Below are 26,132 nucleotides of genomic sequence, written 5' to 3' on the forward strand. Positions count from 1 at the left end.
CTCTGGAGGACAGAGTGAGGTTGGTGACCTTGCACAGCCCTCCCTCACTTAAATCCAATTCCATGCAAGTCATAACATCTCCTGGTAAAAATAAGTATGAATATATGGGGATATGAGGAGACCTACATGAAATATTGCAAGGCAAAATCAAGAGAATCAGAACTATATACATACATTGGCCTCAACTAGACATAGATATTGTTAAGGGTTAAAATTCTAGCTAGTCTGTCTAAAATATCTAATGAGTGGTCGCCAATCAATTACAAGCTTTAGCAAGAGTTAGACTTTTAAGCATTTATTAAGGAGAATAAGAATTTGGTAAAGAGAGAGAGAAAGGCCTAGATTTCTATCTATTAAAGGGAGAGCACATTTTTAGCTCCCTTCTCCACCAGAGTCCAGAGGAAAGAAAGCGAGACCGAGCGCCAGTCTCTTCCTTCCTCCTCCCACTAGTCCGCGTCACTTCCTGAAGCCTGGTCTTACCCTCAAAGACCTTCGCTTCATGGGCAGAACTCTTCTACAGTAAGTCTCCAGCAGGTGGCGTCATTCTAATCATTACAGTCCCCCCTGTTGTTCCTCAAGAAACAAAATGTTTCCTTGACGGAACAGTAAAAACAATATAATAACTATTGCTAACTAATAATATGTGAACAACAATATAGAAAAGGAAGAGAGGAAAGTTTTGTCCAGAGGGGCGATTTTTGTTTTTTGTCCTCATGAACCGACGCTTTGACATTGGTCTTGCAAAGGGAGGGCCTCTGCAGAGAATACATGTTACAGATGGTGTATATTATAACAGAAAGAGAAAAAAAACAACAAAAACAACAAATCAAAACTGTTCATTTAAAGTCTCTGAAAGTCTTTTCTCAGATGTCCTCTAGGTGTAGTCATGGAATGGAAGTCTTTTCAGGGGTTGAGGTATGGATGCTGGTAATCAGCCAGGAAAATTTCCTACAAAATTGAGCTTAACACAACTTTAAAATAGCTTTGTCAATAATAAAATCAAACAATGAAAGTTCTCAAAAACATGTCTAAGGGAATTCAGAATCTTAGTTGTTACACATGAAACATATAATAAAACAAAAATTGAAACATTTTTTAAAATTATAATATTACTATAGTCCCCCCCTTATGGAGGGTAATTGAGAAGACAATTGCTGCGATATTAATTTTTTAAAAATAATTTTTATCTTTGTTTCATCACTTTTTGCATCATCTGCCTAATTATCCTCATGCCATTATGAGAAATTAGAAAATCTAATATAATTGGTAACAGGTGTCAAGGCCAAATTCAACACTGTTATTTATCATGGCACCTGAGATAATTATGGGGGTTACCATAAAAGAACAGAGAAATGATGGGATATGAGCATTCCCACACTTGAGCAATATGTACTGCCCATACAGTATGCCAGGCTTAAAATAGGTGGATGGAATACATGTCCATGCCACCGAACATATTGGAGGAAACTGAGTCAGACTTAATCAGATGCATGGGATTGAGATGTCCATGGCATCAGGCATATAGGAGGGAGCATAGAAGCTAGGTGTAGAAGTGAGATGGGTGGGATCAATACTTCCAGCTATCTGTACAATATTGTGGGGAAAAAGAGAATAAAATATTAAACCAAGAGAATTCAACCTCAACATTTGTCAAAAGCCGTTCCCTCGGCCATACCTTGACTTCATGCATGTCTCCCCTCATGTGACAGTTCAGTGTCTGCTCTTGCATGTATTCCTCTTGTGATTGGATGGCATCTTGGCCAACTGGCATCTGATAACTCAGAATAACGGCAATTAATGTCTTAAATGATAAATTCCCATAATTCAAGTCTCATATGGATTTAAAAATTGAGGATAATAAATGATTGCAAAAAATGTGAATACATCTTGACTCAGAATATAATATATAATTATGCAACAATTTCAAATAATACCTTTTTTTTACTTAGTATACAATTACTTTTGTGAAAAATCTGAACATATTTAAATACAAGTTAAAGCACAACACAATCCTAAAGAAAACTTTTTTTGAAAAAAGAAAACTTTTACAAACATTCCCCTCTTTTTTTTAAAAATATGCTTATCAAAAATAATACTTCTAGAATCAATTTACACTTGCCATGGCAACCAATTTGCCAGGGAAATACTTTAAAGAGTTTGATCAAATAATCAGTTGAGAGAAAAAAAAATAGCAAAAACAAACAACTCAGAATATGGGAGCACAATACTCCTAGAATTAACATTGTATAATAAAATCAAAACCATCTTGCAGTGTTTCAAAATTAGATAGACAAATGAATAGAAGAAAATACACATGGAACAATAAAAGACAATGAAATTCAAACTAAGGAAATCTAAATGAGCAGGAACTTAATATTAATGAGTATTATAAAATAGAAACTTGATCACATGACTATAAAAGGCTTTTACAAATATTCTCCTTGTTTTAAAAACTAAATATAAGACACAATCTCAAAAGCATGAAAATCTCTATAAAAATAAACCCATACCATTAATTTCAAAATGTAGGTGTAATAGCATGGAAATCCTATGTAACCTCTGAACTGACATTAATACTCTGAGTAAATTCAGAACACTTTTGATTTCGGTATCTAAAATCCCCAACACTCATATCAATACCTTGCTGCTTACTTCTACATTTCTGTAAAATATATACCCTTCCATGGCAAAAGAAGCAGAGTCTTGAACTTTGTTGATGATTGTCATTCTTATTCAGCTTAAATTTTTCTTCTTTAACCCCTCTATATTGTCTGTCAGTCTTTTCACCATACAAATGCTTTATAAGATTACTAATGAAAGACAAAAGCAGGTTAGCAAAATTATGAACAAAACATGCATATCTGGAATTTAAAGGGCTTTCTAAGGTTGTCTCAGAAGCACAGCCAGGCTGGGGAAGAGCTGAGCCTGAAGCTGCAAATGTAGTTAGAGAAAGTTGAGCATGCGCATCAGTTCTCTGGACTTCCCAGGCAGGGGAAGCAATGGGCTTGGCCATAGGAGGAGTAGAGGGTGGGGTCTGGAGAGGAGGGGAGGGACCAGAGCAATTTGAATCAGACTTGATTTTGAACTCAGGCCTGGATTCCTCTTCCCCCACTTTGCCTCCAGGTGCTAGGGGATTAAAAGCTTCTAGAGGGTGGGTCATTGCTTCCAGGCATGCAAAATTAGAGCAACAATTACTGTTAGAACTGGGAAAAGCTGCGGGAATCTCTTCAGGTTTCTCTGAAAAAGCATGGTTGGGAGAGGGAGAGATATTTCCTTGTGTGAGTAAGTTGCTGGCTCTTTTAACAAAAATAAAAAGAAAAATAGAAAATCCACAAAAACAAAGCATTAACATGATCTTATCTCCCATTTGTCTGGTTAAACAGACTAAAATCAAAAATAGGGTAATTAGGGAGTTTAAAAGGTCCATTCGAAAAAATTTAAAGGGAAAACACAGCCAGTGCGCCAGTACTTAGCAGTTAAAGGGAGAGGGAGGGGAAATTTCTTACCCAACCAGAAGATCAGAAGACTGAGGTTTACCTTTCCTCTTCGTGGTCAGCCATCTGTTAAGGGTTAAAATTCTAGCTAGTCTGTCTAAAATATCTAATGAGTGGTCGCCAATCAATTACAAGCTTTAGCAAGAGTTAGACTTTTAAGCATTTATTAAGGAGAATAAGAATTTGGTAAAGAGAGAGAGAAAGGCCTAGATTTCTATCTATTAAAGGGAGAGCACATTTCTAGCTCCCTTCTCCACCAGAGTCCAGAGGAAAGAAAGAGAGACCGAGCGCCAGTCTCTTCCTTCCTCCTCCCACTAGTCCGCGTCACTTCCTGAAGCCTGGTCTTGCCCTCAAAGACCTTCGCTTCATGGGCAGAACTCTTCTACAGTAAGTCTCCAGCAGGTGGCGTCATTCTAATCGTTACAATATTAATGATATAGATAGAGATGAAATGTGAATATAGACATAGAAATAGATATAGACCAACCAAAGCCAAGAGTACTTCAGGTAGCTTTGGAAAGGGACAAAGTAAACACATTTTATACTTGTTCATTTATTCATTTTATCATACTTTAAATGTCAAGGCTTTTTGCAAAATTTTACCCCCTTGTTTATCTCATTTGTCATTGTTGATGATTCTTAAGTTTATAAAAAATGGTGAGCCATTTTTATCTTCAGCTCAATATGACAGGAATTAAAGTGGTCATATCTCATTGTTATAATAAGAATGCATACTAGATTTGAATATAATGGAAAGTCACAAGGAAACAATTTTGTCTTATCTCCACTACTGAGATGAAAATGAAATAAGACCACAGAACTCTTCTCACAGAGACCCTAACCTAAATTAGCTCTTTTGGACATGATTATTTCATATCTATTCTCTGTGACAGTTGCACAGAGATGAAGGGAGTAGGTCCCCACTTCTATGAAAATTTGAAGGTATTCAGTTTTCTGAATATTATGAATACTGATGATGAATAATTATGTCAACTATAGTTATGATTGTCCTTCAATCATTGACATCTTGAATATCATTTTCTTTCAAAAATGGGAAATGGGTTCCATTGGCAACTAGAGCACTGACTCCCTCCCTACTCTCCATCCCTAGGCATTCAGGAAAAGCAGGTTGGAGTGACTAAGGTCTTACATGCCTGGCCCCTGCTGGCTACAACACCCCTTCAAAAATGTAATTAGTATTCCTCTGGTACCCACTACTAATCCTACGGTTACTAAACTCTCAAAACCTGCTTCTCTCCCTATCCCTGTTTTACTAAATCACAGATCACATAGAAGCAAATTATTTCCAATCTCCACTTCCCAAATCTTTCATCCCATCCTCTTCAACCCACCCACATCCCCCTCCAACTCTGCTCATTCTCTCCACTTTGCCCTATGGAATTTTCTTTCCATAGTAAGCATACTTGCCTACATTCTAGATCACTTTCTCTCAAATTCCTTCCATCTACTATCCCTTACTGAACCCTGGTTCCTTCCTGTCACATTATATCCTTTGTCATCCTCTCCAGCATTAGCGCACATACATATGTACATGTGTAGACACACACACACACACGCGCACACACACACACAAACTGATGGAAAAAGGCTTAGATTATTTGCTCCCCACTGTCACTTCCAGACTCTCCCTTTTCTATCCCTTAGCAACATTTCCCCTTTGAAGTTTACTCAACTAAAGTTTTCTACCCAGTCCATATCATAGTGATTATTATATTCCAGCCTCCAGATTCTTCTTCGCATTACTAATTCTCATTCTGTGTGTGTCTCTGTCCCTCTCTCTGTCTCTGTGTGTGTCTCTCTCCTCATTTTCCTTCTCCCTTCCCCAACTCCTATCCTTTTATGAAAGGACTTCAACTTCCATATTGATGCTCCCCCAAATTCTAACCTCCCAATTCTTTAGTCCCCTTAAATCTGACCTACTAAGTGACTCTACCTCAGCTACACATAGTAATAATTATACTCTGAATCTCACCATTACCAACAAGTGTTTACTTCCTTAAGGTAAAACTCTAGCATTCCTCTATCTGAACATAACCCCCTATCATTATATGCTCTCATCCCAATATCAAGTCTTTCAGCCCTCAGTACTTTCTCAGGTCATGATCCTTACTGTGATTTGACTTTCCTTCCTTTCCAGTGAGAGAGAAAGAGAGAGAGAGAGAGAGAGAGAGAGAGAGAGAGAGAGAGAGAGAGAGAGAGAGAGAGAGAGAGAGAGAGAGAGAGAGAGAGAGAGAGAGAGAGAGAATTCATAAGAATGTGTTGGGGCAGCGAGGTGGCACAGTGGGTAAAGCACTGGCCTTGGATTCAGGAGGACTTGAGTTCAAATCCAGCCTCAGACACTTGACACTTACTAGCTGTGTGACCTTGGGCAAGTCACTTAACCCTCATTATCCTGCAAAAAAAAAAAAAAGAATGTGTTTTTCATCATGCTAAATATGGGGGATTCAACTGCTTATAAATACAAGAAAACAAGATGGTCCCTACCCTAAAGGACCTTACATCTAAATGGGAAAAGACAGCATATAAAGGAGAACTAGAAATCTGGGAGTTGGGGGAAAGATCCAGAGAATGAGGCAATCTAGAAATAACATATGCATGACGGGGTACCCACATGAAATGATGGTCTAGACTAGAGAGTCACCAATCAGGTGAGTAGGACTCAAGGAAGAAGTTTCTCCAGGGTTAGAAAGCAGTTGTTGAGGGGGCAGCTAGGTGGCACAGTGGATAGAGCACTGGCCCTGGATTCTGGAGGACCTGAGTTCAAATCCAGCCTCAGACACTTGACACTTACTAGCTGTGTGACCCTCGGCAAGTCACTTAACCCCAATTGCCTCACAAAAAAAAGCAGTTGTTGAGGTGGTAGAGAAATCTGGAAAGTGAGTTGACTCTAATACAAAATGAGCATAGCTTACACAGAGTGGGCCAAAAGTCAAGAAGGGGTCTGATGTTTTAATAATTTTTTTTTTGGCGGGGCAATGAGGGTTAAGTGACTTGCCCAGGGTCACACAGCTACTAAGTGTCAAGTGTCTGAGGCTGGATTTGAACTCAGGTCCTCCTGAATCCAAGGCCAATGCATTATCCACTGCACCACCTAGCTGCCCCCATTTTAATAAATTTTTGAAAATTATTTGTCTTCGTTGTGTGTGTGTGTGTATTCTATAAATATTGTGTATGGTATTGTGGTATTGTAAATTTAAAATAAAATAAAGGAGTTATTAAATATTGAAACCCCTTCATGACTTCATGACTTTGGTTTCACCCTGTACTATTAGTCAATTCAACTCTACACTGTCCTCTACTCTCCAATCCCTTCTACCTTACTATCACCAACCATCCCTTGCCAAGACTCAGCTCTGAATCACTGAAACCATCTTTTTCTGTTCCTAGTCCTATACTACTGAATGGAGCTAACATATTAACATGTTAATTTGGCACATTATAAATTTATATTATCCATTTTCAACTGGGCTCTCACTGGGGCCAGGAATTTTATTCTGCTCCAATTAAGAAGTCGTTCCGGGGCAGCTAGGTGGTGCAGTGGATAGAGCTCCGGCCCTGGATTCAGGAGTACCTGAGTTCAAATCTGGCCTCAGACACTTAACACTTACTAGCTGTGTGATCCTGGGCAAGTCACTTAACCCCAATTGCCTCACTAAAAAAAAAAAAAAAGAAGAAGTTGTTCCAAACATTCTCTTCTCTCAAGTCTTTTACCCTTCCCCTCCTCTTCTTCCCTACTCCCACTTTCAGTTTAAGACCTTAATTGATACTTGACTGAAAAAATTAAGGCCATTCAATGTAAGCTCTCCTTTTTTCCATTCTATTCATCTAAAAACCTTTTCATATCATTTCCCATTCTCTCCTCTTTCCCCCAGGCTCTCATAATGATGTGGCCTTTCTTCTTGCCAAGGGCCAACCCTTGACAAGTGCCATTGATCCCATCCTCTCTTGTCTTCTCCAACAGACTGCAACTCCAATTAACCCTTGTCTCTTATCTTCAACTTCTCCCTATCTAGTAATTCCTCCCCTTTGCTTTCAAATATGCTCAAATCTACTCTACCCTTAAAAAAAAAAAACTTTCACTAAATCCTGCCATCTTCTCAAACCATTTTTCTGTATCTTCTCTCTTTCTTAACCAAATTCCAAGAAAAATCTATCTATACTTGCTGCTACCCTTTCCTTTCCTCTCACTTCTCTATTCTTTGAATTCTGGCTTCTGACCTGATGACTCAACTAAAACTGCTCTCTCCAAAGTTGCCTTCAATCTCTTAACTGCCAAATCCACTGGTCTTTTTTCTATCTTCACCCTATGTGACCTCTCTGCTGTATTATCTCTCCTCTTAGATAATCTCTCATCCATGGGTGTTTGTGATACAACTCTCTTCTGATTCTTCCACCTACCTCTATAATCTCTACTTCTCAGTCTCCTTTGTTGGTTTTTCATCCTTACTGTGCCCCTTAACTGTGGGTGCTCCCTAACATTCTGTTCTGGTACTTCTTCTCTTCTCACTCTACATTCTCTCCTTGGTGACTTTATTAAGTCCAACAGGTTCATTATCTCCATGCATATAACTTACAGATTATATATCCTTCCCTGTTTGCTCACCTGAGCTCCAGTTCAACATTACTAATTGCCTGTTGTGCATTTTAAAATAGATATCCCCAAAACACCTCAAACCAAAAATATCCCAAAAAGAAGTCATTATCTTTCTCCACCAAACCCACTATTCTTTCAAATTTCCCTATTTCTTTCTTTGTTTTGTTTGGTTTTGGTTTTGGTGAGGCAATTGGGGTTAAGTGACTTGCTCAAGGTAACACAGCTAGTGTCAAGTGTCTGAGGCCAGATTTGAACTCAGGTCCTCCTGACTCAAGGGCCGGTGCTCTATCCACTGTGCCACCTAGCTGCCCCCACCTATTTCTTTTAAAGGTATTACCATTCTTCCTGTCTTCCTGCTCTCTTACCCTCAGAATTATGCTCAACACCCCACTCTCCCTCACTCTGCACAATCCAGCCAAATTGGCCTTTCTCTATTCTTCACATATGACCTATCATCTCTTCCATCCCTATGCCTTTGCACCAGCTATGTTCCCAGTCTGGAATGGGCTCCCTCCTTCCCTCTGCCTTACAGAATCTCTCTCTTCCTTCAAGCTGCAGCTCAAGCATCCCCTTTTACATGAAGCCTTTCCTGGTCTCCCCAACTCTTAGTGCTCTCCCTCCCAAACTGCCACATATTTAAGTGTGTTGAATGTATTTGTATTTATTCTCTTCATATATATACATATATATACTGTATTTTTATTTACTTGTTTTCTTCTGCATTAGAACACAAGATCTCTGAGAGTAGCAACTAATTATTTTGTATCTCTAATGCTTAATACAATCAGCTAACAATAATAATAATAATAATATTTATATAGTGCTTTGAGTTTTGCAAAATGCTTTACATATGTCATTTCAACTAACCCTCAGAACAACTAGATGAGGTGGATGTTATTGTAGTCCCATTTTATAAAGGAGAAAATTGAGGTTGAGTGAAACTAAATGACTTGAAGTTGAATGACAACTATGTAAATGTCTGAGGCAAGATTTTAATACAGACCTTCCTTACTCCATGTCTAGTACTTGAACCATTGCAACTAGAATGATATAGTAGAGCTTCCTCCACAAGTTTTTAGGACCTCCTCTATATGAAATGGTTAAAGGTATATATTTAGGCCAAAGAATGGTATATATAGAAGTCCTTCCTAGAGCCCATCCATCCCAAGAATTCTCTCACCCTCAGAATTAACAAAGCCAAAAAGTAAAGAAGAGCATCCAATGGGCCTATGATGTTTGGTCTACTTTTCTGAACACTAAAATGACCTAAATTATGGATGCCCCACTTACACTAATAATTTTATTCTTCAGTTTGTTGCAGAAAGTAAATTTCAGGAAGTAGTTATAAAAGTCACCTGCTCATCAAAAACACAGCTAAAGTCTTCCCTCTCCAAAAGGGCCTGGCTAATTATCAATTGATTAATCTGCACATTTTAATTATTTAGTTCCCTACTTTTCTAAAGCAGCAGAAAGCTATTGTGAGGTTTAAGATGCCCATGACTTCATTATTTATAGCAAACTAACATTCAGTTTAACTAATCCATGACCACTGGGGAGTACGAACATGAATAATTGCCATTACATGCAATCTCCCCAAATAAACACACTCAGGGCACTTAGTGAAGTAGAGGCCTTTTTCTTCCTTGCTCCTAATCTTCAAAATGGAATTTACTGCTTTATCCTTAATAAAGATTAGCACATTGTTCACACTAATTTTATATTTGTTTTCTTTCCTTGATAGCAAAGCTGTTTACTAACTGTTTGAATCCGTGGCTTATAGATCAACCAGTGATGGCTCAGCCTTGTTAGAATCTTGAATTTACATATATAATATAATAATATATCAATATATGATAATCACATAATATAATTAATATATAATTAACAATAATATTACTAACTTATAGGTATATGGTGCTTTAATATTTGTAAATCCCTTCACATGTATTATCTCATAACAACCCTTTGAAAGTAGGTGCTATTATTATCCCCATTTTTAGAGGTGGGAAAACTGAGACAGAGAGGTTAAGTAACTTTCCCAAGATCACAATGTTGGTAAGTATAGGAGTCAAGATTTTAATTCAAGTCTTTCTGACTCCAAGGCAGGGATGTCCTGGAGAAAACTTGAACTGGCTCTTGATCAATTGCTAAATTTTCAGTAAAAGCATTTTCACCTAGGAAAATTACCAAATGCTATAAATCAGGACTTAATTTATTGTTTGGTTGATTATCTAGACCAGGGTTTCTTAAACTTTTTCCACTTGTGACCCCTTTTGCCTGAGAAAAATTTATGCAACCCCAAGTATATAGGTATACAAAATAAGTATACATAACCTTTCACTGTTGCCAAACTTTTCATGATCCCCATATTCCGTTACATAACCCAATATGGGGTCCTGACCTACAGTTTAAGAAGCTTTGATCTAGGCTTAAAAAGTGATAAAGAAAATATTAACAAAGCAGATTAAATTTTAAAGTGTGTTGGTTCAATTTTTTTCAGAGAGCCAATTGTTAAACACATACTATCATATCCCTGATCCAATGCCAGTACTCTGCCCAGTATGCCACTTAGCTGCCTCTGGGAAGTTAGGGAATAGTCTACCCTTTCATTTAATAAATATCTGTTAAACCAAAATAAATTCCTACTATATACCCAGCACATGCAGTTTAAGCTGAAAGAAACCTCAGAAATCAAGTCCAACCATTTTATGTCAAAGAATAGGAAATTAAGGCTAAGCAAACATACCTAGGATTTGAATCCGGGTTCCATGATTCCCAATTGAAGACACTTTTTTCCACCATACATTTTGCCTTTTGCCACCATGTTGCTTCTCATAGTTCTCTGACTCTCATTTACCTCAACCAGAAACATTGTGAACAATGGATTCCCTACTTCTAGTCTCTTTGTTCCACAGTCTATATCCTATATAGCTACCAAAATAATCTTTCTCTCATGTCACTCGCCTCTCAAAAAGCTTCACTCACTCCCTACTACATCCTATAGAATGTAAGTTACTTGAGGGGCAGTGGCTGTTTCATTTTTGTATTTTTATCCCCGGCTCCTAACACAGTACCTGGCACTAGAAGACACTTAATAAAAGCTATTGAATTGAATTAACTTGCCTTCAAGTAAAATTGTAAGCTCTTTTATTTGGAATTTAAATCCCTTTGCAATACGGCTTCATCCAGATTCATTTTGCATTGCTTCTCTTCATATAGTCAACATTCCAGCCAAACTGGCCAACTTGCTTTCCCTCATATATGACATTCTGTCATCCATTTCTGGGCCCTTGGAACATGCTGTCTCCTCACCTTTGCTTCTTAGAACCCTGAGCTTCCTTTAAGGCTCAGTTCATCTCTTTGCTATTTCCACCAATTGTTAATGCTCTCCCATTCCCCAGCCCCCATGTTACTTTGTATGTACATATATATACATACATGTATGTATGTGTGTATATTATGCTTGTATATGTGTGCGTATACATGTATGCCTTGTATACACATACATATATGCATGTGCGTTCATGTGTATGTTTGTAGGAACTATGTTACTTTGAATTTAAACTATACCCATATATGTAATGTATGTATGTATATGTGTGTATCCATACAAATATTGTATCTCCCCAGTAGAATGTAAGGTCCTTGAGGACAGGGACTGTGTCTTCAGCTCACACAAAGTAGGTGATTATTATAAAATGTCTTTAGAATTAAATTGTTGAAGAGATAAGAATAATGAAGTTAAGGACATGTCATCATATGATTCCTTTCCTATGATTTAAGGTATAGGAGAGCCCAGAGCCCTAATCAATAAAATGCAACTGTATACATAACTATATTGCAAAGGTTTCATCTCTGTTTGTTTTATTTAGGCCTACTTAGGAAAGATAAAGGTCATGACCAATAATAAGCACATTCTTGTTTCTCTGGTATTAGGACACATACAAGGGATACTATTAGTTGGCTGGTTTGAAGAATGAAATATTCAACTGAAAATTTTCTTTATTTGTTTTCTGGGCAGATGCCCCTCCTATAACTTGAACCAAAATATCGTTCCTAAAGGGTCTTTAAGAGAACATAAGGTCTGAGGCCCTTCTGAGAAATATGAGCCTATTTTATCATCTTTGGAAGTCATCCAATGTGCCTCTCTGATTGACTTCATAATAATAGCTCACATTTCCATAGCTTTAATGGCTCACCAAGTGCTTGACTTACAACAACCCTCTAAGGTAAATAGTTTAAATGTTATCTCTTTTTTCACAGACGAAAAAACTGAGAGACAGACAGAAAGGCAAAGAGAAAGACAAAGAGAAAATTAGACTGGATAAACAAATGTTCTTTATACTTAATTTACAGGGTTGCTTTAAGTGTGCTTAAATGACATCTATTGGATAAAAGCACTGTCCCTGGATTTAGGAGGATATGAGTCCAAATCCGGCCTCAGACACTTGACACTTACTAGCTGTGTGACCCTGGGCAAGTCACTTAACCCCTATTGCCCCCTCCAAAAAAAGACATCTATTGTGATAGCAAATATTTCCATACCTACATATATGTGATCTACTAGCATAGGAGAGCAATGTGTTATAGTAAAAATATGCCAAGTCTCCAGCTCTGGGGAAGTTGCTAGAGTGCTAATTGGGACTATTAAAAAAAAAGAGTATAATTAACACTTCAATTCACTGAGGATCAAGGGGATAGAAACAAAATCAATTGATAAAGTGCAGGCCCATAGAAAATGGTGTAAGAATCTGGGGCTGTTAGTTCATTCTCTCAATCAAAGTAATTGTCTTCTTTTGGCTAGGACTTCCATAGACCTTTCTGATGCAATTAACTATCTTTTTCTAAATAAAATTAAAGTTCAGACTGTAGGCAAGAATTGGCTATTGACCCTTCTAAAAAGAACTAGCATCTACTACCCAATGACTCATCTATCTTCTTGATTTCTTGTCTCTGCTTCTCTTGGACAGGTTTCTAGCCAATACTACTTTCAGAGGGCTTAGTGGTTCCATCAGGGTGAAAGAATCCACCATCCTAAGCTCTGAAAACAACTTTTTCATCTGGAATCTACAGCATGACCCAGTAGGGAAGCCGATGTGGACCCGCCTGGGCAGCTGGCAGGGAGGGAAGATCGTCATGGACTACGGGATATGGCCAGAACAAGCCCAGAGGCACAGAATCAGCTTTCAACACCCTGCCCGGCTACATCTGAGAGTGGTCACCCTGATCGAGCATCCATTTGTCTTCACACGTCAGGTGGATGATGATGGTCTGTGTCCTGCTGGTCAGCTCTGCCTGGATCCCCTGACCAACAACTCCTCCATATTGGATGGCCTTTTTGACAGCCTCCAGGGTGATAATGATACAGTGCCCATTAAATATAAGAAGTGTTGCTATGGCTATTGCATTGATCTCCTGGAAAAGCTGGCAGAGGACCTGAACTTCGACTTTGATCTCTACATTGTTGGAGATGGAAAATATGGAGCCTGGAAAAATGGCCACTGGACTGGGCTAGTCGGGGACCTCCTGAGTGGGACAGCCCATATGGCAGTCACTTCCTTTAGCATAAACACTGCTCGCAGCCAGGTGATTGACTTTACCAGCCCCTTCTTCTCCACCAGCTTGGGCATCTTAGTGAGAACCCGAGACACGGCAGCTCCTATCGGAGCCTTCATGTGGCCACTCCACTGGACAATGTGGCTGGGGATATTTGTGGCCCTTCACATTACCGCCATATTCCTCACTCTATATGAATGGAAAAGTCCCTTTGGAATGACTCCCAAAGGGCGGAATAGAAGCAAAGTCTTCTCCTTCTCTTCAGCCTTGAATGTCTGCTATGCCATCTTGTTTGGCAGAACTGTGGCCATCAAACCTCCCAAATGCTGGACTGGAAGGTTTTTAATGAATCTCTGGGCTATTTTCTGTTTGTTTTGCCTTTCCACATACACAGCAAATCTGGCTGCTGTCATGGTTGGAGAGAAAATCTATGAAGAGCTCTCTGGGATACATGACCCAAAGGTAAAAGAAAAAAAAAAAACTAGAAATTTCAGCCTAGTTACTCCAGCTCTCTTTATTGTGAATTTAAATCTCATGATAAATCTCTTGTCCCTTTAGAATTATATACTGTGCAAACTTAAAGATCATTGTGGTCATCTAATCCAAAGCTTCTTAAACTGTGGGTCAGGACCCCATATGGGGTCATATTAATGAATGTGGGGAGTCATGAAAAATTTGGCAACAGTAAAAGGTTATGTGTATCTATTTTATATAGCTATATACCCCAAGGTCGCATAAAATTTTCTCTGGAAAAAAGGGGTCACAAGTGGAAAAAGTTTAAGAAGCCCTGATCTAATCCAATCCCCTTATTTTTCAGATGACGAAATTGAGACCCAGTTAGACAACTTGACTAAGGCCACATAGCACTTGTCATAATGAAGAGTAGGATCTAGGTTTACAGTTAAGTCATAAGGCATTTGTTTTCATTTTGCTTGTTGAAATTTTGTCAGATACAATGAAGTTATCTCTGTCACCCACTTAAGGGAGAACTCAGGAAGCCAGTTTGTTGTCTGGAGTAAGTCATTCTTTAATTTATTGTCAGAGAAGAGAAAGAGTTTCTTGGAAGTAGTGGTTGCAGAGAAGTTCTGCCTATTAGAAGTGTCTCTTAACAGTAAATATTCCCTAGGTATTGGCCATCCTAAGCAAAAGATGCCAGGAGTCAAATATCTTGTCAGATACTCCTCATTTCTGGCCTACCTTGGCCCAAGAGAAAAACTAGGCAGCATAAAGCAACTTCACCCAATATGGCCTTTACAAAATGATTAATTGCTTTCCTTTGGGGTCAGTAGAAATAAATCAGGAAAATAATACATTTACTCACTAGTAAAGCATCTATTTGCCCATTAAAAAAGCAATATAGGTGAAGAACTCACAGTTTATCTTGTGGACTTAGTGTTTATTACAAGGTAGTGTAAACTGAGTGCTTCTTTCGTTCAGAAGTTGTTGTGGCCCTTTTCAGGAATATGTCAGTGCAAAGAACAGTACTTTGGACAGTGGTAATTTTTCATTTGGAACTAGGAATTGCAAGAGTCAAGTAAGTTGACTTGAGATAGAGTAGCCAATTATATTGAATGTTTCTGGCCTCTAAAATTGCTTTCTCCTACTTAAACTGGTGACTGACAAACCTGGATTTTGTTAGCATGGTCTTCTGATTTGATAAATACTGTTTCATTGTGCTCAAGGATGCATAGCTTGTGAATGGAATGATAGCTCAAGTTTAATGGAAGCATAAAGCCTTTGGTTAAATCTTAGATTAAGTTTTCATTAAATTAGCAAGTAGAAAATATTTTTCAAAGTAAACTAAATGTGGGATTATCCCTGATCCTTTGCAAAGGAAAGAAAGTAACTTTAGATCAATTATTCAGCAAGCCACTGAACTGGGAAACACTCACATGGTCAAATGTCCCACCTTTTTGTTTTGGTTTTTGGTTTTTGGCTTTGGTTTTGGTTTTGGGGACAATGAGGGTTAATTGACTTGCCCAAGGTCACACAGCTAGTAAGTGTCAAGTGTCTGAGGTCGGATTTGAACTCAGGTCCTTCTGAATCCAGGGCCAGTGCTTTATCCACTGTACTACCTAGCTGCCCCCAAATGTCCCACCTTTTAAAGTGCAAATAAACTAACTACATCTTATAGGATTGAAACATCTCACTATAAAATTTCATTTAAAATATATAGTCATTTTCATAATAATACTCATGAAGAGAGTGTTTTCAATGGACCTTACCAAATAGCTAAGAACTAAATAGACCATTCTTCATAGCCCTTACAGCCCCTGACAAGTTTTCAATAGTTCTCCTGCTTTAGATTAAGCCTTTAGATTTGTTTTGCATACAAAGGTCAATGACAAATTTTGCCTATATAACTCCCAGTAAATGGTTCTGCCTTTGTAATGGGATTCAATTAGAAGTGAGTCATCGGGAGTAGGTAATGAGTTCCCTTCGGTTAAGGAACATTCAATGATTTACTTGGAATTCAGTGAACATTTTTAAGTTCCTTAAGTCTCAGATGTACAATTAAAACATCAGCCAATTTAAGAGTTAACGTTGGGGATTGAACCTGTCTCCCCCTCTCCAGTTTGTACTAATTTCACCTATCTCTAAATGTTCTGAATCCCTTCTGAAGTCAGTGGATTCTCTGCAAACCCCCATAAATTTTAATGGTATGTGTTTAAGAGATTATACATAAACATCAAACAATATGAAGCAAATCAACTCTGTGTAGTATGACAATCAGAGAAACCAATTTTGTACAAAAGAACTAGTTGGCTATCTCTCTCCATGCACATTTAGAAATGTTCAGGGTACCAACAGTTCAGTATAAGGAAACATAGGGCACACAAAAAGATAGGAAGGCGGGCAGCTAGGTGGCGCAGTGGCTAGAGCACCGGCCCTGGAGTCAGGAGTACCTGAGTTCAAATCCGGCCTCAGACAATTAACACTTACTGGCTGTGTGACCCTGGGCAAGTCACTTAACCCCAATTGCCTCAATTAAAAAAAAAAAAAAAAGTTAAAAAAAAAAAAAAAAAGATAGGAAGGCAAGCCAGCTTTATTGAGGGGACATACTTACAATAGGAAGAACAGTCAAGGCGAATATTGAAAATGGGTCCACTTTGCTAAAGACCTGGTGGAATTAGGTGTACTCACTGAACCCCCAGAAGGAAGGGGGCACCTCAACAGTAAAGTTGAGTGGGTTTTTATAGGGTTCTTAATGTGATCTAGTAGGACCAATCAGTGGGGAAAGGGAGCAAGGAACCTTGACTGGGGACTGGTGCTGATTCATGCTTGTGGGAAGAGGGAGCTTCCTAGAGAAATAGTTGATTGGTAATTCAGACTCCTTACTAGTGAGAAAAGGGGCTTTGAGCCATTACTGCTGGTGTTACTCTACCCAAGTGACTCAGGGGTTTGAGCTTCCCCAGGGTTTCTTCATTTAGGGGGGTAGGGAGGCTTCTGGGATCGATAAACTACCTGACCTTTTTGTTTTTCAAATACTGGTTTAGGCATAGCATAGAACCAGACTTTGTATTTTGGATAATATTTCTTCCTCCAAACTGTAGATGGAATTTCCTATCAGTGCCAAAACAAGAAGCTGAAAAGCAAAAATTAAAATCAATAAACCCTGTTTTTTTTAAGTCATCATGATGATAAAAATAGTTTTTGTCATTTTTTTCCCACTGAGTTGTTTTGGGTTACATAAACATGACCTGTTTAAATATGAGGACAGCTTTCCAGGGACTTCTTTGAAAATGGACCTAAAGGAGGGCAGCTAGATGGCGCATGGATAAAGCACCAGCCCTGGATTCAGGAGGACCTGAGTTCAAATCCAACCTCAGACACTTGCTAGCTGTGTGACCCTGGGCAAGTCACTTAACCCTCATTGGGCTGTAAAAAAAAAACAAAAAAAAAAAACAGAAAATGGACCTAAAGGACCTTTAAAAAATATAACAAGTGTATTGAAAAATACTGTAAGAGAGTCAAGTCAACATTTTCAGGAAGAATGCTATTTGGTTTTAGGAGAATTCTAAGATCATGCCATGAAATGAACAACAGATATACAAAGATTTAGAAAGGGAAGGAACTTTAGAGATGAAGCCCTTTCTTTATCTTGTTAATGAGGAAACTGAGCTCAGAGGTTAAGTGACTTACCCAAGGTCACCTAAGGGATAAAGTGAAGATTTTAACCTAGTTCCTCTGACTCTAAATCTAATGTTTTTGCTATATATTAGCACTGCTAGTTCTCTATTTTGATCATTATAGATTCCCTTTTTATTTTGCCAACTGACTGAGGGAAGACCAAATGTGCTTGACATGCCACAATTAATGGGGGTGGGGAGGAATTCTATTTTTATCTTGGAACTCAGCATTTTCCAAATTATCAGTTAATTGAATATTTTCAGAATACTACTTATTGCCAAATAGTTCATTTGTTATATCTAAATCGTTGTCATTACAGACCCATAGACTTAAATACATACAGAATGTTAGAGCTAAAAAAAAAAATTATCTCAGAAAAGAATTAGATGACTAGAATTTTTTATATGATTAGAGCAAAGAGGAAGATGAGAAAGAGAAGTAGAAAGGAAAAGAATATGCATGGAAATACCTAAAACTAAAGAATAATTTGGAGAAAGAAGAACAAGAATTCAATGCATTTAGCCTTCCATCTGGGGCACCAAGTTTATATATTTGTTTTTTTTGTTTTTTGAGGTTGGGTTTTTTGTTTTCGGTTTTGGGGTTTTTTTGGTTTGGTTTGGTTTGGTTTGCACAGGCAATAAGGGTTAAGTGACTTACCCAGGGTCACACAGCTAGTGTCAAGTGTCTGAGGTCGAATTTGAACTCAGGTCCTCCTGAATCCAAGGACGGTGCTTTATCCACTGTATCACCTAGCTACTCCCAAGTTTATGTATTTGTTAAGCTAAACCTGCTTCATGGATATTCAGTTTGCATTATTATTATTGTAGTGTCTTCTAATCTTTCACTTTATTCACATTTCCTATAGATCTTCAGCATTCTAGTATATTGGCCACCAAAGCCAAGTCATGAACACTACTCGCCTTAAATGTGAGGAAGAAATTATTTTAGGATACTTAAAAGGAAATCATAAAGACAAAACCCTAACAGGTCCCAACCAAATTAAAACAAGAAAGCCCAGCAGACAAGCCTGGATTATGATGCTCCCCAAGTAGGAGCTGAGGATAATTTTTCAAAGCTCACTTATCCCTCAGAACAGGAATCGATCAATATAATTGGAAAAGATCAATACTGCATTACAGCTAGTAACTAGCTAGGCTACTGCCTCAGGGATAAAATAAGAACTCCTCGGCCTGCCACTTAAAGTCTTACAATATCTGGCTTCAGCCTAGCTTTCTATACTTTCTCTCAGCCTGTTTTTTAATAAGTTGTATCGATGGCTTTGCTTTTTTACAGTGCTTACAGCCATTTCCAGATGTACTCCCTACCCCCGTCTCCTAACAACAAATCTCCCCTTGTAACAAAGAAAAATAGCTAAAAGCAAAACCAGCTGACACTGACCATTCCAGACACTTCCTATCACTCCTGCCTTCCCCATCATGTATTCAGTATTCCAACCAAATTGAACTCCTGGTTGTTACCTCAACTTGGCATTCCATCCTCCATCTTTGCCCCTTCACTAGGCTGTCCCTGATGCTCACAATTAAGCGTACAGTATGCAATGTACCACTGGTCTTTGGGGGAGGGGAAGTCAGAAAGGGATCATGGTCATTCCCTCCCCGGTAGTGCCACGGAACCAACCATAGGATATACACAGGCCTAAGCTCACACCTAGAATTCCCTCAAATGTTGAAAACTGTCTTTATATATATCCAGAAAATAATAAAATACTTTTATGATAAAAAAAATAGAATTCTCTCCCTCTTCAATGACTCCACCTCTCAGAATCCTTGTCTTCTTTCAAGGCTCAAGTCAAGGGCCACCTCCAATAGGAAAGCTTTTCTTGATAGTCCCCCAAGTCGTTAATGCTCTCTTCCTCTTGAATTACCTTGGATTCACTAGGTAGAAGAAGGGTCAGAGCATTGGATTTGGAGTCAGGAGGACCTGAGCTCAATTTTTACCTCAAATGCTAGCTGCATGTCACTTAACTGCTCTGTGCCTCAGTTTCCTCATCTGTAAAGTGAGCTCAATAATAGCATCTATCTCCCAGGGTTGTTGTGAAGATAAAATAAAATCCTTCTAAAGTATTTTTCAAAATAAAGTGCTATATAAAGTGCTAGTTATTGTTTTGTTGTTGTTGTTAGTATTATTATATATTTGTTTTATTTCTCTGGCCCAGTTCAATCAACGTAAGCTCTCTGAAAGGAAAAATTGCTTTGTTTTTTGTCTTTGCATACATACTCCAGCACATAGCAGGGGTAACTTTCATAGACTACTATCTTAAAACTCTACTTATAGGCTGTGTCTACATTTTGCTAACCAGAGTTCAAGGCTACACATCTCACAATATATGGATTATCCCTGCTAATAACCAGTAACTAAGATTACCCTTTCCAAGAGTCTTTGTATTTTGGTAAGGCCTCCTGAGGATTAACAATCCTTTACAACCCCAAAGAACAAAGTAATAGGGGCAGCTAGGTGGCACAGTGGATAAAGCACCAGCCCTGGATTCAGGAGGAGCTGAGTTCAAATCTGGCTTCAGAAACTTGACACTAACTGTGTGACCCTGGGCAAGTCACTTAACCCTCATTGCCCTGCCCCCCCCAAAAAATGAATTAATAATGGTTAAATTTTCAGACATCATAACAAGCAGTGGAGTAAATATTTCTGATCAAAGGAAACCTATCTAGCAACTCTAAAATTAGACTATGTAGATAGCTGTTCTTACCTAATCTAAAGGTAGGTAACGACCTGGCCTGGTCCTTGTCACAAGATCATAGGACTTCAAGCTAGAAGGAACTTGGAGTTCATCCAGTCAAGAGGTTTTGAAACATTTTGTGTCTTGAACCCCTTGGATAACCCAGGGAAGCCTGTGAATTCTGTCCTACAATCATGTTTTTAAATGCATAAAAATACATAGAATTACCCCCCAAAAAACACCAATTATATTTATTTGTAGTTATCAAAATATTTTTTAAACATAAGTTCGCATAAACTACATTAACTCCCGCACAAGTCCAAGAACCTCATTTTACATATGAGGACACCAAGGCCCAAAAAGGGCAAGTACATCATTCAAGGTAAGATGTGCCAGAGCTAGAATTCATACTCATCACTTCAGATTCAATAGCTAGTGTTCTTTCAACCACACTGTTGCCTTCTAAAACTAGGTACTATCTCCCTCTCTCACTCTGCCAGGCACCCTGATTGTAGTTCTGAATAGGTCTCCAGCCCTGTAACATCCATGCCACCTAGTAGTTACAACTGTTGCTTTCCTTTCTCTCCCTTCTAGGGAAATAAAGCAAAAACTGATGGAAGACGAACTTAACTAAAATGATTTTAATATGCCTTGTAAAACTAACTTTATAAAGTCCCTTTCATAGGTTTGTGCCTTTTAAATTCTTTCATTCTTAAAAATTCATTGACTAATAGTGTAACTCTATTAAGAGAGAATGCTGGGGGCAGCTAGGTGGCGCAGTGGAGAAAGCACTGGCCTTTCATTCAGGAGTACCTGAGTTCAAATCCAGCCTCAGACACTTGACACTTACTAGCTGTGTGGCCCTGCAAAAAAACAAACAAACAAGAGAGAATGCTGCCCTTACACACATCTCTCTGACTCCTCGAAATTTTTCCCAGTCATATGTGCTTCAACAGCTATGTGAAAATTACACATTTGTATTATTACAGAGATGGTACATTTTTTCACAATCCTAAGATGCTTCTGTTAAGTGGACTCTATGGTGTCTATGCTCCCACAAGTACTTCACTGTCCAAAAATAAATAAATAAATGAATAAACAAACAAACAAATGAAGGAATGGATGAATGAATGGATAGATGGATGGATGGACAAATGGAAGCCTGCTATTGTGTACAAGCATTCCATAAGTTATAAACAACTGATTTATAGACAAAGCTATAACCAGGGCTAGGTGACTAGAGGTATGACCAAAGATCCAAATTTATAATTTGCTATTATAGGACCTGAAGTCCTTCAGCAGCTAGAAACACCAGAGATTATCAACTAGTTTAGCAACTAACAAGAATAAGTTAAGGGGCAGCTAGGTGGCACAGTGGATAGAGCACCGGCCCTGGAGTCAGGAGTACCTGAGTTCAAATCTGACCTCAGACACTTAACTCTTACTTACTAGCTGTGTGACCCTGGGCAAGTCACTTAACCCCAATTGCCTCACTTAAAAAAAATTTAAAAAAAGAATAAGTTAAAATAGGAATGCCCCCATATTGCAGGCTGGGGTCAGATTCACCCTCCCCTCAAAACCATCCTTCTCCCCACCAACCTCCTTTCTCCAGCGGTGCACTGCTTTGTTACAGTTTGTGCTTCTTATTCCAGTCACAAAAATTCAGTCTTAGCTCTACTAACAGACATCCTTTACATGTATGTAGTCACCCACCCTCCTCTCCATCTGCCTGAGGCCTCAATTCCCCAGCTTTAGATGATTTAGAAATCAAACTATCTTAGAACAATGGTGTCTGCCTTGGGAAATTGTGTGCTATGACATCTCTCCCCACTCCACTGCCATCCTTCCCCCTCATTCATCAATTATCAGGGAAATTAAGCACATACCAAGCTCCCTGCTATCTTTCCTTTCTTTCACCCACTCAATTAATTTCACCTCAGGAAAATCTCTCTCTCTCTCTCTCTCTCTCTCTCTCTCACACACACACACACACACACACACACACACACACACACACACACACACTCTCTCTCTCTCTCTCTCTCTCTCTCTCTCTCCTTAACCTCCTCTTTCTTTTTACTCTCTTTTCCAACTCTGGCTCACTTGTCACAGGAAAATATCTACATTTCTCTCTTCCTCCTACTCTCTCCCTCTGGCTGCCTCTCCCTCTCTATATGGAACAAAAAATCTCAAGAAATTGAAGGCAACTGTCAAAACATTCCTGGGACCATTTTAGAAAAGTACCCTCAAAGGAAGAAGTTCAATCAATCTCTAAATCCCTTGAAAAATCTTGGAAGTCTTCTTTAGAATCTCTGGAAAAATCTCTCTCACACACACATACCTTACCCAACCTTTTCTTGAGCACTCTTATTCCAAATATTTAAAATGTTTTCTTAGTCAATACTATTTTTACTTCAATTTTCTTTAATAACTAGTACTGCAGAGGCAGCTAGGTGGTGCAGTGGATAAAGCACCAGCCCTGGATTCAGGAGGACCTGAGTTCAAATCTGGCCTCAGATACTTGACACATACTAGCTGTATGAACTTAACCCTCATTGCCCCACCAAAAAAAGCCCCTACTACTGCAACAGTATTCTGACTACAATTTTCTGCCCTAGTCCAAGAGCTTCATTTTACATTTACAATTTTCATTGTTAATATATAATCTCTCATTTGTATTTGGGGTTTTTAAAAGGTCTCTTTGGATTAGGCCTGCAAGCTTAATCATCATTTATAATATGAAATATGTGCGCTCTAACTTCCAAACAAATAATTTAGGAGATGAATTTATATAACATATTTTTGCCCATTGAATTATGACCCAAAGTTGACCATATATTACATACATGTATAACATCTATTATATAGTATATGTTGTAGGTACATTAGACATTATTCAACCACCATTTTCGCTCCTACATACATCAGCTTCAACTACCTCCTTTGTATCTTACAAATAATTAAGAGCAAATAGCTGTTCAGATCTCATCACTTATGAAAGTCAGTAAATGTGTGATCTAATTTTAAAAACTTCTGGATTTAGGATCAAGAAATACTAGCTCAAATGCTGGTTCTGATCTGACACTTAGCCATCTGTGTCACTATGAACAATTCACTTTACCTTTTCAAGGCTCAGCTTCCTCACCTGTGAAATGGGGATAATACTTGCACATACTACTCTATAAAGTTGCTAAGAAGAATGTTTCATAATCCTTAAAGTGCTACAGAATTCAATTCAATGAGCATTTATGCTGTGCCTACTATGTGCCAGGTACTGTGTTAGGTTCTCTTGATACAAATACAAAAATGATACTCTCTACCCTTAGATATTTTACATTTTACTTAAGAAGAAAAAAAATCTATTTCCAAAGAAGTGAAAACAAAATAAAGACAAAATAATTTGGGGAAAGGGAACTCAGAACTAGGAGAATTAGGAAAGATTTCACATTGGAAAAGAGCTGAACCTCAAAGGGAGATAAGGAAGTTCGAAGAAATGAGAAGGAAAAGCCATTCTAGGTAATGAAAACAGGATGTAGTCACAGATGGTATAAATAGCAACTAGAGCATCAACTAGCATTTATTAAGCACCTTTTACATGCCAGGTAATGTGATAAGTCCTAGGGATACAGAGAAAGTCGCAAACAGTCCTTGTTCTCAATGAAGCAATAGAAAAATGTGCTACTATAGTTACCTACCAAAGAAGATTGAGATTGTTGTGTTTTTTAAAGTATCTATTCATTTGTGAAGACCTAGTCTCAGTACCCGCTATTCCCAATGACATGGTCATTTCAAGCCTAACTTGGGGAGGAGGACCAGCCTTTCATGAAAATGAAATCCAAGAGATTCATTTCAAACTTTCACGACTAAAAATGCTGAAGCCAAACTGATTTATTGGATTCTAAAAGCAACACAAGGTTTCTTGATGCTTCCAACAAACCCTTCTAAGGATCACATTCTTTCCTTTAAAACAGGTAGGCTCCCAAAGGACAAGGGCATGACAGGACTGACTGATAAATTTGACTTTGTGAAGTTAATTTCTGTGAGCCAAGCCTCCCTTCTGGGTCCATGGCCCATGAAGCAGATCTGGGCATTCTTCCTCCTTTTAGAGTCATGGTTATTGGCTCTGCTGGGGTGGAGGGTGAGGAGAGAAATTGGCTCCTCATTCTGGAAAGCATTGCAGAGAAAATGAAAAGCTTCTTCGTTGAGTTGAAATCATGCCAGTCCCATAGGGCACTTGAAAGATTTCAAAGCCAGTCACTGGCTATTTATTAATGTATTCCCAAGAAGCTCACCTTCCTGCTCCTTAGATAAAATGTCCCTGGAGTTCTTCTGTCTAGATAAGTCCCTTCCCAAAAGATCTCATAAGAGACAGTAGAAGACAAGAATCATTTCTAGACTGGCAGATGGCAGAGCTGCCGCTGTAACAAAATTCCATTTGAATGTTCAAAGTAAGTCACCAACAAATTTTAAATATTAAACAGACCTTCTGCTGTGACACCAGACCAAAATTGAAATGGGAATATCTCTAAGAAGTGTATTTATGTTCTCTAAGTAAGGAGTGAAAGAAATTGCTCTCCCCATACTACCCACCCAGCCCCAAAAAATATCCCTCATAAAGCTCTGGAATTAGAATTAGGTGGCCTAGTTTCAAATAGTTCCTTTGAAGCTTATTATCTATGTGACCTTGGGCAAGTAACTCGATTTCACTGTGCTTTATTTTCCTCATCTGTAGAATAAGGGGGCTATTGGCAAGTTCTTAATAAATGTCTTTGATTAGCTGACTTACTAGATGAACTGAGGTTCTTTCCAGTTCTAAATCTATTATCCAATGAACTATAAGCTCCATGAGGGCAGAATCTGTCTTACTTGACATTACGATCTTATATTGAGTTTTACATCTGTCATACAAGAACCAATAAGAACAAGAAAAATAAATGCATATTCAAGTAGGAAGTCATGACACCATGGGGTGAGGTAGAATATGCTAGGTCACCTAGCCAGAAACAGCATCCAAATGAGCCACACACACACACACACACACACACACACACACACACACACTAACCTGACCATAGCACACACTACCATCCTCATTTACCAATTCTGATTTTGGAAGGCAAAGGAAAGAGAAGAAGGAAAGAAGGGAATAGGAAAGGTGTCCTCCAAAGTGCTTCTGCCCAGAAATAGAGAGCAGAATTAGAAACTAGAGAAAGACTAGATCATGACTTTTCTTCACTTCCCTTTACCTCAAGTCAGTCAGCAAGCATTTCTTAAGTGCCTGCTTCATGCCAGGTGCTGGAGAGATAAGGACCAAGAAAATGCAATAATGTCTGCTCTCAAAGAGCTTACATTCATTCTCTCAGGCAGACAGCATGCACATATTTGCATGAGTATACAGAATAAACATGTAGACAATAAATACAAAATAGTTAAATACAAAGCAGGTAGAGATGGCACTACATTGGGGGGAGGGAGAATCAGGAGGGTGTTGTCAGTCAATAAACACTTATTAGGTACCTACTATGCGCCAGCATTGTACTAATTGCTGAGAACAGAAAGAAAGGCAAAACAAACAAAAAAAAAAAAACAGTCCCTCATCTCAAGGAGCTCACAGACTAATAGGAGGACAACATGAAAACAA

At 38.5% G+C, this 26,132-nt stretch overlaps 1 protein-coding gene across 1 annotated transcript in view; it reads left to right on the forward strand.

Annotated features, from left to right (window-relative positions):
• GRIN3A (glutamate ionotropic receptor NMDA type subunit 3A) overlaps window positions 1-26,132 on the forward strand; it is a 171,304-nt gene that overhangs the window by 86,075 nt on the left and 59,097 nt on the right. Inside the window, exon 3 of the mRNA XM_044000739.1 lies at window positions 13,080-14,127. Coding sequence (XP_043856674.1) covers window positions 13,080-14,127 — 1,048 coding nt within the window. The remainder of the gene's footprint in view (window positions 1-13,079; window positions 14,128-26,132) is intronic.

The sequence above is a fragment of the Dromiciops gliroides genome, chromosome 1 (assembly GCF_019393635.1).
Source record: "Dromiciops gliroides isolate mDroGli1 chromosome 1, mDroGli1.pri, whole genome shotgun sequence".
Lineage (NCBI taxonomy): Eukaryota > Metazoa > Chordata > Mammalia > Microbiotheria > Microbiotheriidae > Dromiciops > Dromiciops gliroides.